General features: G+C 49.9%; 1 protein-coding gene across 2 annotated transcripts in view; it reads left to right on the plus strand.

The window, feature by feature from the left end:
• The first annotated feature begins 10,057 nt into the window (after nt 1-10,057).
• The window catches only part of LOC103190267 (AP2-associated protein kinase 1), a 42,733-nt gene continuing 40,625 nt past the window's right edge, over nt 10,058-12,165 (plus strand). For both annotated transcript variants that reach the window (XM_042344499.1, XM_042344500.1), the window contains exon 1: nt 10,058-10,298. In XM_042344499.1, coding sequence (XP_042200433.1) covers nt 10,106-10,298 — 193 coding nt within the window. In that variant the 5' untranslated portion in view covers nt 10,058-10,105. The remainder of the gene's footprint in view (nt 10,299-12,165) is intronic.

The following is a 12,165-nucleotide window of genomic DNA, read 5'->3' on the forward strand; positions in this document are numbered from 1 at the left end:
ACACAGACACACACAGAGAAACACACAGAAAAGACACACACACACACACACACAGAAACACAGACACACACACACACAGAGAGAAAGAAACACACAGCAAAACACAGACACACACACAGAAACGCACAGACACACACAGAGAGAGAAAAACAAACGCAAAACACACGCAGAGAAAAAAAAATCTCAAACCCAGGCGTGTGTTGTGTTCACAAGTCAGTGCACAAATGCATCGGAAAACACGAGAGAAAACCGTGAAAATGTGGGCAATCGCTGTCCCGCTTCGAATATCGTAAAATCGTTCGTTAAAACCCCCCAATCCCCCCCCCAAAAAAAAAAAACCTTTGGGAACCGATCCCCCGACTTGACTTTCAAAACCCCTTTTTTTTCTCCTCTCGATTCGAAATCCAATCGAATGAACAGAAGATTTTTTTTAAGAGGAGAGTTCACGACTTTTAAGGGAACATTAGTGTGTGTGTGGTTTTTTTTACACACACACAGGAACGACGCGAGGATCTGGTCTGGTTTCACTGTTGTTCAGACTTTTAAGCAGATTGCGCTGTGTTTGAGCAATTTGTATTTATATATATATATATAATTAAAAAAAACATAATGAATGGGCGTTTTAAATCGGATTCCTTTCCCTAAGACGAGGAAGTTAACGAGAGAGAGAGAGAGAGAGAGAGACTTAAGACTTATTCCCATTTGTGTTCGACTGATAAACGCTAAGAGTGCAAACATATCACATTTTTTTTTACATTAAAAGTGTTTTTTTTTTAAAAAAACACATCTTTGTTTGGCGGTGGTAGAAATTTGTTGGCGAAAGGCAAAAAAAAACAACCCCAAATATTAAGACTTGTCGTGTTTTTTTGGGGGCAGGGTCGAGTTTTGACTTGAAAAACGCAAATAAAATAAAACCATTAAAAAGAAATGTGAATTAAATGATTAGAGTTTGTCACCTCGTTTGCCGGGTACCCCATCGCCCCCTTTTTCCGCAGCCGATTGCGAATTGCGAACCCGGTGCGTTTCGTGAACCGATTCGTTCGAATTCGTTAGAGAGGGTTTCTGAGGGTTTGTTATTCCGAATCCTTTACGAAAACGATCGTGTTAATGGCATTCACCGCCCGCCCTTGGACAACATAAAAATCTCCTGTCGGCGCTATTAAAAAAAAGGAAGAGAGATGAATTAAATGCGATTTAATGGAAATCCGATGAAATGCCCTTTGATTTAATTTACAGCGTTATTCGGGGCGAACACAGAGAGAAAGAAATGCAGAGAGAAATCCCATTTAATCAGAGAGAGAGTGTGTGTGTGTGTGTGTGTGTGATACCCTAACCTCACTGCAAAACATCTGCGAATAAAATTGCCTTTGAAAGATAACAGAAAGAGCGACAGATCTATTTTAATTCGTTGTGATGAGATACACTAAAATGACTAACAATTTCTCTCTCTCTCTCTCACACACACACATTGCTTTGCTATTCAGGTAAAACTTAACTCGGGTCAGACAGCAAAGACAGTCCATGGCTTGAGGATTATCTGGTGTCTGATTATTGCTAAACTTGGCCGACTTTTGGGTCAGAAAACTTGCAATCCTTTTCCCCCCCATTTATTGTTCACCACCACACCAAACCTGCTCCACTTGGGGGAATAAACCCCAGGAAAAAGGGAATAGTGTAGTGTTCTCATCACCACCAGAAATGGCACTTGAACCAACGCCTAAATTCAGGACGAATCTGATCCCGTGCGTTAAAAACATCTCTGATCAGTTATAATAATAATAATAATAATCCTTGCATTTGATATATAGCGCCTTGTCATGTCTCAAAGCGCTTCACAGAATATACTGTAAAGTGGATGACTGTATTTTGTGGGTGAAACCCGGCAGCCGATGGCGCACAGCGGTGTCCCAGAAACAGTCGTGGATTGAGTGACCAAATCATTATTATTATTATTTTGTTTATTTAATTATTTATTCACTTGAAATAGCAAAAAGGCAACCGAACATGTAAGACGTAAAATGTACCGCATATGTTTCGCTCACAAAACATCAATTCGCTGCACAGTATATTCTGTGAAACACTTTGAGGCATCTCAAAGACATGATAAAGCGCTATATCAAATGCAAGGAGTATTATATATAAATATATAGACCTTCAGTTCTCCAATTATTCATCCTCGTAGCAAATCCTTGGAAGAAAATACAGCCACCGCCAGGTGAGAGGATCAATTAAAGAATTTTAAATATTTAGCAAAAGGGAACTGGACTAGTCTTAGCCTGAAAGGGATTTTTTTTTGTATTGTGTGTGTGTGTGTCTACATAAAAAGATTTTAAATTTTTTTTAAGATAGAATGCAAGATGTGACAGAACTGTGGAATATTCGCTCTTAACTGCGAAGCCTGTTGCTCACAATTAAAGGCTGGATATTTAATTGCATTATTCTTTCGCTCACAAAATACACAGTCAATCCACTTTGTGGGATATTCTGTGAGGGGCTTTGAGACTCCTCAACGACGTTATATCAAATGCAAGGATTATTATGTTCGATTTTGCAAGGGGAAGCGGGTTTCTCGGCAAGAGCTGGTCTCAGTGCGTTTGTCCCAGATTAGGCAATGGTGAGTGTTGTAGCTCAGAGGTTAGCGCCCTCGCCTCGCAAGCAAGAGGACCCAGGTTCGATTCCCGAGCGGGTCGGGGCGAAAGCTTAGGCAAGTTTCCTTACTCCTCTCTTTACCTAGCAGTAAGCAGGAACCTGGTTGTTAGTCGATTGGCAGATTGCTTTCCGGGGGGGGGGGTAATAATCCCTTCAAAAAACAATAATAATTTGGTCAATCAATCCACGACTTTGTGGGACACTGATATTCCTCAATCCAAAAAATAGTCAATTCACTTTACAGTATGTTCTGTGAAGTGAGACGTTGAAACGTCACAACGACCTGATAAGGCGCTCTATCAAATGCGAGGAGTATTATTATTATGATGATTATAAAGGTCCCACAGAGTTAGACAATGAGGTTTAAGGCAGGTACCATTCACTCCCTTTACTCGGGTTCAAGTAACTGAGTGAGAAGAAAAATAAATCAGGGATATAGAGAGATAGCTTCATCCAGCTAGCAGCAAATACAAAGTTCACTTGGTGAAACTAACTCAAGTGATAAGAATACAGAAGGCCTCGTATTCAACTCAAACACTTTAAAAGTGAGCACAGAAGCCAAACAATGCAGAAAGGCTAATTAACCTATGAGTGACCAACTGAGAGTCACTCTGCCACTGGTAGGATCGTGTTCATCTGACAAATAAGTTCAAAAAGCTCCATGTGCTACGACCCAATACCTCATTTCTCGCCCAAATACCTCCAGAGCACGGATGAAAATGTCTTTAAATTTGAGTTTCAAAAGCAGTCCTCCAGATGGTTTTCCTTGCATTTGGAGTAGTCCCAAAGCGTAGCGGTTAGAGCACTCGCCTCACAAACGAGAGGACACAGGTTTGATTTCCAGGCAGGGCGAAACCTTAGGCAGGTTCTCTTACTCCACACACATGCTTCTTAGCAGTAAGTAGGCACCAGAGTGTTGGCGGTTCGCTTTTCCGTGTAATAATCGCTTCAAAAAAACATTTTATAACTCAATCCACGACTATCTGTGGGATGCTGCTGTGCGCAATTGGCTGCCACGTTTCGCCCACAAAATACAGTCAAACTTCTTTACAGTATATCCTGTGAAGCGCTGAGAGATATCTCAACGACGTGATAATGCGCTATATTAAATGCAAGCATTATTATTATTATTTCTTGATGCAGCGCTTTCCACATCTCAAAATGCTTCACCCAGGATTTGCAGTGAAGTGCAGCCATTCATGGTGAGAGAACTTTGTTAAAAAAAATGCGAAAGGGGAGCTGTGTCTGTGTGTGTGGGGTGGTGGGGTTCCCAAAGGATTTTCTTGAAGACGATAATTGAGGACCCAATCAGTTCTGAGCGAGGATTTATCAGACTCACCTGAAAAAAACATTTACTTGTTAAAAGCCGCTTGAAAAGGGCACAGTTAATTGCCCATGAATAAGTCCTAATGACTAGTGCTGTTTATTAAATCCCCATTAGCGAGGCAGATGACACAATCCACAAACTCACTCAATTGCAAGCACAAGTAGCACAAGCGAGAGAGAGAGAGAGAGAGAGAGAGAAAGTAAATGAAAAGGCACCAGCTTCCGTCTGGCATTGAAGACAAGAAACAGAATTCAACTGGGCGGCAGAAGCTGATGGTCACTCAATCCATGACTATTTGTGGGACACCGCTGTGCGCAATTGGCTGTCACTTTTCACCCACAAAGTACCCAGTCACTACATTTTACAGTCTATTGTGAAGTACGACTGTGACATGATGAGGTGCTATATCAAATGCAAGGATTATTATTATTATTTTACGCCATCAATATATCAAGTGCGAAGGTCGATGATTAATGAAAATATTATTAATCTCACGTGAACGGATGACTCCACTTCAAGCATTTGATCAAATAATAATAATCCATGCATTTGATACAGCGCCTTATCATGAGTTGAGACGTCTCAAAGCGCTTCACAGGATATACTGTAAGTGAATTGACTATTTTGTGGGTGAAATTTTGTGGGCATCAAATTCCTGCTAGTGTCATACCAAGGACTGCGGGGGGGGGGGAGGGAAGATTACTCAAGCTGTTTTGCACAGTCTGAGTTGTTTGGTTATCCGATGGTAATCATTGACCACTCTTTAAGATCTGTATCAGAAAAATGGCATTTGCACAAAGCCCTGACCTATTCTAGGCTGAGAGTCATCAGTAAATAACCAAGTGTTGGTTACCTGCCCCAGAGAGACAGACTGATAGGCCTGTCCGTTGGAGTTTGAGCCTGGGGAGTGTCACTGTGCCACAGAGCTCCACTTTATCCATTCAATGGATTGGAATGCATTAGGTAATGGTGCAGAAAGATACAGGATCTCTGTGCGAGAGTAACACAGGTGATGAAGGCACAGCCTAACATGCTTTCCCCAGCCCTGCATTCTTACCCCAGAGGTGGCCCAGTCAGATGTTCACAAACGTTGACTATTAAACGAGCAAAGCGACCTTCGTCCGCTTGCGAATGCAGTGACCAAATTCTTATTACTTTTATTTTGAAGGGATTATTATCCCCCGAAAAGCAATTCGCCAATTGACTAACAACCGGGTACCTACTTACTGGTAGGTAAACGTGTGGAGTAAGGAAACTTGAATAAAAAATTAAGCATCGACTTCAAGACTGCTTGCGAGACATTGCTGTGTGCAAATTGGCAGCCATTTCTGCCTTCGATTACACGATCACACCACTTTACCGTAAATTCACGTTACGTGCTTCTTGATGTTACGACGACGTGATAAGACGCTACATGAAAACGCAAAGGCGATACCAAATGCAAGGATTATCGTTATCCAAGCTTATCGGTCAGGAGTAGAGCTCCTCCTGCTCTGCCCTAGTACGGTTAGAACTCTGCCTTTCATTAAAACACTCGAGCTTTCCTTCCAAAGGGATATTAAAGATTAATATATCCTCAGGGAGCGAAGGTTGGGTTTGATTCAAAGAGTTCGCAGCACAAAGTATGTGGGCGTTGACGGCCCCCTGCTGGCGGAGTGGGGGGACCGCACCGGCCAGATCCTCAAGTCAAAACCCGGTAAAATCCAACGTGCGCCTGAATTGCTGTCAACTGTTTTTTTTGGCCAGCCGTGTGTCTGACACCTGCGGAAAATCATCACCCAGCTGAACAGTCTCCAGGACGTCACCGAGCTTAAGCGTCTCCAAACCAAACTGAGTTCCACACATCCCGCCCTCACGTGGAAATCCCAGAGATAGATTGTTGGAATGGAATGCACTCCCATTTTCTCTCTCCCCCCCCCCCTCGAGGGACACATCCTGCTTACCTAATTACGGAAAGTATTAGGCTTGGGGGAAACACAGAGTGCGCGATGGGGTAATTGCTGGAGTCTGACCAGCTAAAACCGCATAGCTTGCCGTTGATATCACCGTCTGGCCAGCTTTCCCACTGCTTGTCCAGCTAGGACCACCCTACCCATTAGGGCTTTAGCTTGCAGGGTTAACAGGAGCTGAGTGGGATGATTCCCTACCCTCAGTGACTGGTCTGCCCTTCCAGGTCCTGCCGATGTTTGCAAGGATATGGGGAAAGAGAGGGGGAGTGGGATGACTGGGTAGCTCTTCCAAAGAGTTGGCACAGGCACGACGGGCCGAATGGGGGCCTCCTGTGCTGTAAGCTTCTATAATTCTATGAGACATCCACCAGCCCAGTGATACTAAAGAACACACATTGTATTTTTGATGCAGAAAAAATACACTCCCACTAAACAGAATTACACAGTTAAAGCCCTTTGGGGAACTCTACCTGACTTCAGGAAAAAGTTTAACAGGTCAAGGACGGAAGTCACTCTCCCTATCGCAAGTGTTATCCAAACTTGTGCATCGCCCTGCTTTTCCCTTGTAAGCAAGTGTTTTCAAGGCAGGATATTCAGACCCCAGAAGCTAGACCTGAAAAGGACAAGTCATATGTTTAAGGTCTTGGTCACTATCACAATAGAGGTCCCATTTTGTGGGTGAAACGGGGCAGCCAATTGCACACAGCAATGTCCTACAAACAGTCATGGATTGAGTGACCCATTTTTTTTTAAAAAAAAGGGATTATTACCCCGGGAAAGTTATCCAAACAACTGGGTTCCTACTTACTGCTAGGTAAACAGGCATGTGGAGTAAGGACTAAGCCAGAGGACTGCGTTTTTTAAAAAAAGTTTCTAACCTGAACAGGATGGGAGTCTTGCAAGACTTGCAAGAAGGGTTGTTGTGTCTACTCAAATCCCACTTAATAAACAGGATGTGGCGTTTGATCTTGCCTCTCTGATCCATAAGTAAACCCTGAGCTCACTTCATACACACCAGCTGGACTCTGTCCACAGGGGGGAAAACTGGAATACCACAACCAACCCTCATTACAAACTGAATGATCTCAAAGTGGAAGCCAGTCAGCCAAGGCTCGTGTTTCAGACCCAATGTTAACACCAATTTGCCAATCTCTTCTTAAAAATCAGCAAATAAACAATCTCCATGTTTGATATAGTGCCTTATCGCCCCAAAAGTGCTTCTGGTTTTTCGGTACAGTGTAATGTCAATCCGCGACTGTTTATGAGACACTGCTGTACGTAATTGGATGCCGCGTTTTGCCCACAAAATACACAGTCCATTCACTTTACAGTAATATTCGGTGCAACGCTCAGAGAAGTCTCAAAGACGTGATAAGGCGCCATACCAAATGTCTGGATTATACGGTTGAAGGTGAACGCGGCAGCTAAACTGCGCATAAATGGACAAATAGCCGAGGAGTGAGTGACCGATTTTTATCTGGCCACAACGCTTTCTCTTTTCGAACGGCGCCGAGGGCTCCTTTAACGTCCACTTGAACGAGCACGGCCGGGGGAGACGAAGGTCTCATCCGAAGGGCACAACAACTAGCGTCCATGTGCCACCCATCACGGAGGGCACCGTCCCAGACCGCTCGACAGTGGCAGCGCTCGACGCTGAGCCATCGAGGAGGAGGTGACCGTCGACACAGTCGAAGAGCAAGATCTTCAGGTCGGGCCTGGGGAAGGAATGGGGCAAGGCGGAGGGCTTGGAGGGGAGGGGGGTAGCGTTCCAGATTTTCGGGGCTGAAAGCACGGCTGCCGACGGTGGGACGGAGGGCACGGGGGGCAAGGGGGGCTGGAGCCGGTCGATGGGTGGTAATCGGCCGCGGGCTGGGGAGCGAGCAGGTCGGGGCGGTTGGAGCCGGGCGCCTGCGAAGACGCGACGGGAAGACGTCCCAAGGTCGATGATTTAGTCCGCAAACTGGGGGGGGGGAGGGGGAGTGGGGGGGGTGTTGGGATCAGGAGGGGTGGAGGGAGGGGAGGGGGTGTGGGGGGGGGTGTTGGGATCAGGAGGGGTGGAGGGAGGGGAGGGGGTGGGGGGGGGTGTTGGGATCAGGAGGGGTGGAGGGAGGAGAGGGGGTGTGGGGGTGTGGGGGGTGTTGGGATCAGGAGGGGTGGAGGGAGGGGAGGGGGTGTGGGGGTGTGTGGGGGGTGTTGGGATCAGGAGGGGTGGAGGGAGGGGAGGGGGTGTGGGGGGGTGTTTGGATCAGGAGGGGTGGAGGGAGGGGAGGGGGTGTGTGGGGGGGGGGTTGGATCAGGAGGAGTGGAGGGAGGGGAGGGGGTGTGGGGGTGTGGGGGTGGTGTTGGGATCAGGAGGTGTGGAGGGAGGGAAGGGGGTGTGGGGGAGGTGTTGGGATCAGGAGGGGTGGAGGGAGGGGAGGGGGTGTGGGGGGGGGTGTTGGGATCAGGAGGGTGGAGGGAGGGGAGGGGGTGTGTGTGGGGGGGGGGGTTGGATCAGGAGGAGTGGAGGGAGGGGAGGGGGTGTGGGGGTGTGGTGTTGGGATCAGGAGGTGTGGAGGGAGGGGAGGGGTGTGGGGGGGGTGTTGGGATCAGGAGGGGTGGACGGAGGGGAGGGGGTGTGGGGGGGGGTGTTGGTATCAGGAGGGGTGGAGGGAGGGGAGGTGGGGGGGTGTTGGGATCAGGAGGGGTGGAGGGAGGGGCTGTGTGGGGGGGAGTGGGATCAGGAGGGGTGGAGGGAGGGGGGGGTGTTGGGATCAGGAGGGGTGGAGGGAGGGGAGGGGGTGTGGGGGGGTGTTGGGATCAGGAGGGGTGGAGGGAGGGGGGTGGGGGGTGTTGGGATCAGGAGGGGTGGAGGGAGGAGAGGGGTGGTGTGGGGGGTGTTGGGATCAGGAGGGGTGGAGGGAGGAGAGGGGGTGTGGGGGTGGGGGGTGTTGGGATCAGGAGGGGTGGAGGGAGGAGAGGGGGTGTGGGGGGGGGGTGTTGGGATCAGGAGGGGTGGAGGGAGGAGAGGGGGTGTGTGTGGGGGGGGTGTTGGGATCAGGAGGGGTGGAGGGAGGAGAGGGGGAGGGGGTCGAAGGCCTCAGCACTGCACTGGAGCATCAGCTTTGACGTGGTGGGGTGGAGTGGGGGGGCTTGAACCCCGCAACCTTGAGCCCAGGCTGACATGACACCCAGACATCTCCCCCTCCCTCCCCCCCTTCACCCCCTCCTCCTCCCCCCCACTTCAACTCCAAACTCCCGCGCCTCTCAGCGACTTACTTAACACTCTCCTCGGCTGACTACACTGCGGTAAAAAAAAAAGTCTCCTTCATCCACTCACTACACCGTTGGAAAAAAAAAACCCAACCCGTTTTGAAGCCCATTTTGGTGTCAAACACACACGACGACGACGACGACGAGGACGACAGCGAGAGCGCGAAGCTCTCTCTCTCTCTCTCTCTCTCTCGATTGGCGGCGACGCGGTGCGCGCCGGGATTTGCAGTCCTTTCGCGCGGCTTCCAGTCAGAGCCGGAAAAGGGAGGAACTACAACTCCCGTCGGGCAACGGGGAGAGAGCGCGAGGGAGGAAGGAGGGGGGGGGCGGGAGAGGGTACTGAGTGAGGGGAGCGCGATGCACGCCGGGACTCGGAGTCTCCACCCCCCCCAGCTCTGTCCCGTAGACAGGAAGCGGAAAGGGTGGTGTGGGGGGGGGAGAGAGACTACAACTCCCATGGGGCAATGGGAGGAGGAGGAGGAGGGGGGGGGAGGGATTTAGAACGCAGCCGCGCGCTGGCCAAGTTTAAACTGGAGGCGGTTGGTTGGTCGGGGGGGGGGAAAGGGCGGTGCTCGGTCGTACGGTCGAACGCGCAAAGGAGGCACTTGGTCGGTGGAAGGGGTGCGGGGGCGGCGAGCGAGCGGGTGGGGGGCGGGGGGGAAGAGAGAGAGGAGAGGGAAAAGGGAGAGGAAAGATGTCGCTGAGGTAAAAAAAAAAGAAACGGTCTCTCTCTCTCTCTCTCTCACTCACTTGGCGGGAATGCCCCGGGGCTTCTCTCTCTCTCTCTCTCTCTCTCTTCTCCTCCTCCTCCTCTTCCTTGAGGAAAAAGAGAGACGGTTATTTCTCTCTCTCTCTCTCCCTCTCTTTCTCTCTCTTTTCTCTCTCTCTCTCTCTCTCTCTCCTTTTTATTTGGACTTGAATTAAAACGATGAAGAAATTCTTCGACTCGCGCCGGGAGGCCGCCGGCTCGGGGGGAGGAAGCGGCGGCGGCGGAGGAGGCGGCGGCGGCGGCGGCGGCGGAGGCTCCGGCAGCTCCTCCTCCGGCCCCGGCGGCGGCTTCGTGGGCCGAGTGTTCAACGTCGGGCGGCAGCAGGTGACGGTGGAGGAGGTGGTGGCGGAAGGTGAGGCCCCCCCCGGGGCCCGGGGCTGGGGGTGAACGCTAGGCCCGGAGGGAGGGAGGGAGAGGGAGGGAGGAGAGAGAGAGAGAGGAGCAGGGCCTCCCCCCCCCCCCCCCCTCCTCATCTTCCTCACACAGCTCTGATCTTCCTCCTACCCCTCAGTCCTCATCTTCCTCAATCCCCCCCCCTCCCCTCAGTCCTCATCTTCCTAAATCTCCCCTCTCCCCTCAGTCCTCATCTTCCTCAATCCCCCCCCCCCTCCTCATCTTCCTCAATCCCCCCCCTCCCCTCAGTCCTCATCTTCCTCAATCCCCCCCCCTCCCCTCAGTCCTCATCTTCCTCAATCCCCCCCCTCCCCTCAGTCCTCATCTTCCTCAATCCCCCCCTCTCCCCTCAGTCCTCATCTTCCTCAATCCCCCCCTCTCCCCTCAGTCCTCATCTTCCTCAATCCCCCCCTCCCCTCAGTCCTCATCTTCCTTTACCCCTTCCCTGATCTCCCCCCCAGTCTTCCCCCTCCCCACAGTCCTCATCTTTCCCACTCTCCCTTTACCCCTTCCTTGATCTCCCTCAATCTTCCTTTCCCCTCAGTCCTCCTCTTCCTCAATGTTCCCCTCAGTCCCCACCTTCCTCGATCTCCCCCTCAGTCCCCGTCTTCCTCGATCTTCCTTCACCCCTTCCCTGATCTCCCCAGTTCTTCATTTTCCTCTCAATCCTCATCTTCCTCACCCAGCTCTGATCTTCCCCCAATCTCCACCCCCCCACCTCCACGTCCTCATTTTCCCCATCTTCATTTTCCCCTTCCATGATCCTCCTCAATCTTCCCCATCCAGTCCTCATCTTCCCAATCTTTCTCTTCTTCCCCAAACTTTGATCTTTCAATTTTCCTCCTGCTGCCCCTCAGCACTGATCTTCCCCATTCTTCTTTTTCCCCAGACCTGATCTCCCTAAATGCCAACTCTCCCCACACACAGCCCTAATCTCCTCTGTCTTCTCTGGCCCTCTTCCATCATCTCCCCAAAAAATCCTATCCCCCTCCCAAGGGCTGGTCCTCCCCATTCCCTAAATCCTCATCGAGACAATCATCCACCCTGATCACCACACCCTAATCTCTTCAATCCTCATCTCTGGATCCATTAATCTCCAGATAGCCTTATCACCATTCACCCCAACTCCCTCTCTGCTCATCTGATCCGCACATCCTCAGCCCATCCACCCGTGCAAAAACAATGATACAAAATAATATAATAATCTTTGGATTTGATATAGCTCTTTTCATGTCTTCTAGACGTCTCAAAGCGCTTCACAGGATACACTGTAAAATGTATATTTGTGGGCAAAACACGGCAGCCAATCACACACTTAATATTCTGAGTTATGCCGAGATTATTGGAAAACACTACATTGTATAGAACTGCGATGTTCTCCATTTTGGGGACACAGTGCGCACACACATCAGTGATGGGATTTTGAGCTCATGGCCTAAGATGACGCTCCAGTGCAGCGCTGGGGCAGTGCTGCATTGTCAGAGGGACCTTCCTCTGCTGTGTAGGGCATTGCAGCAACTGGTGGATGTTGGTGATTCAAGAGGTGTTTCATAACACTGGCTGTACTGGTAGCAGGGTTTTCAACCAAAAGGTACTGGTTGAGGCATAGCAATCCTGAGCCCAGTCCTGTGTGTACTTTTCAGCAGGGATCAGCGGACAGTGATCGGGAGAGGTAACTGTCTAATTCTCTCGCCCTCCCCCGGTAGAAGGAAACTGAGTGGTTCCAGTATGAATAGCCTGTATTCTGCGTGATTAGAAGGTAATAAATGATAGTTACATTTGATACAGCACCTTTCTCATCAGGTGTTAGAAGTGCTTCGACAGCA

Source organism: Callorhinchus milii, unplaced genomic scaffold, assembly GCF_018977255.1.
Source record: "Callorhinchus milii isolate IMCB2004 unplaced genomic scaffold, IMCB_Cmil_1.0 Scaffold28, whole genome shotgun sequence".
In the NCBI taxonomy this organism is placed as follows: domain Eukaryota; kingdom Metazoa; phylum Chordata; class Chondrichthyes; order Chimaeriformes; family Callorhinchidae; genus Callorhinchus; species Callorhinchus milii.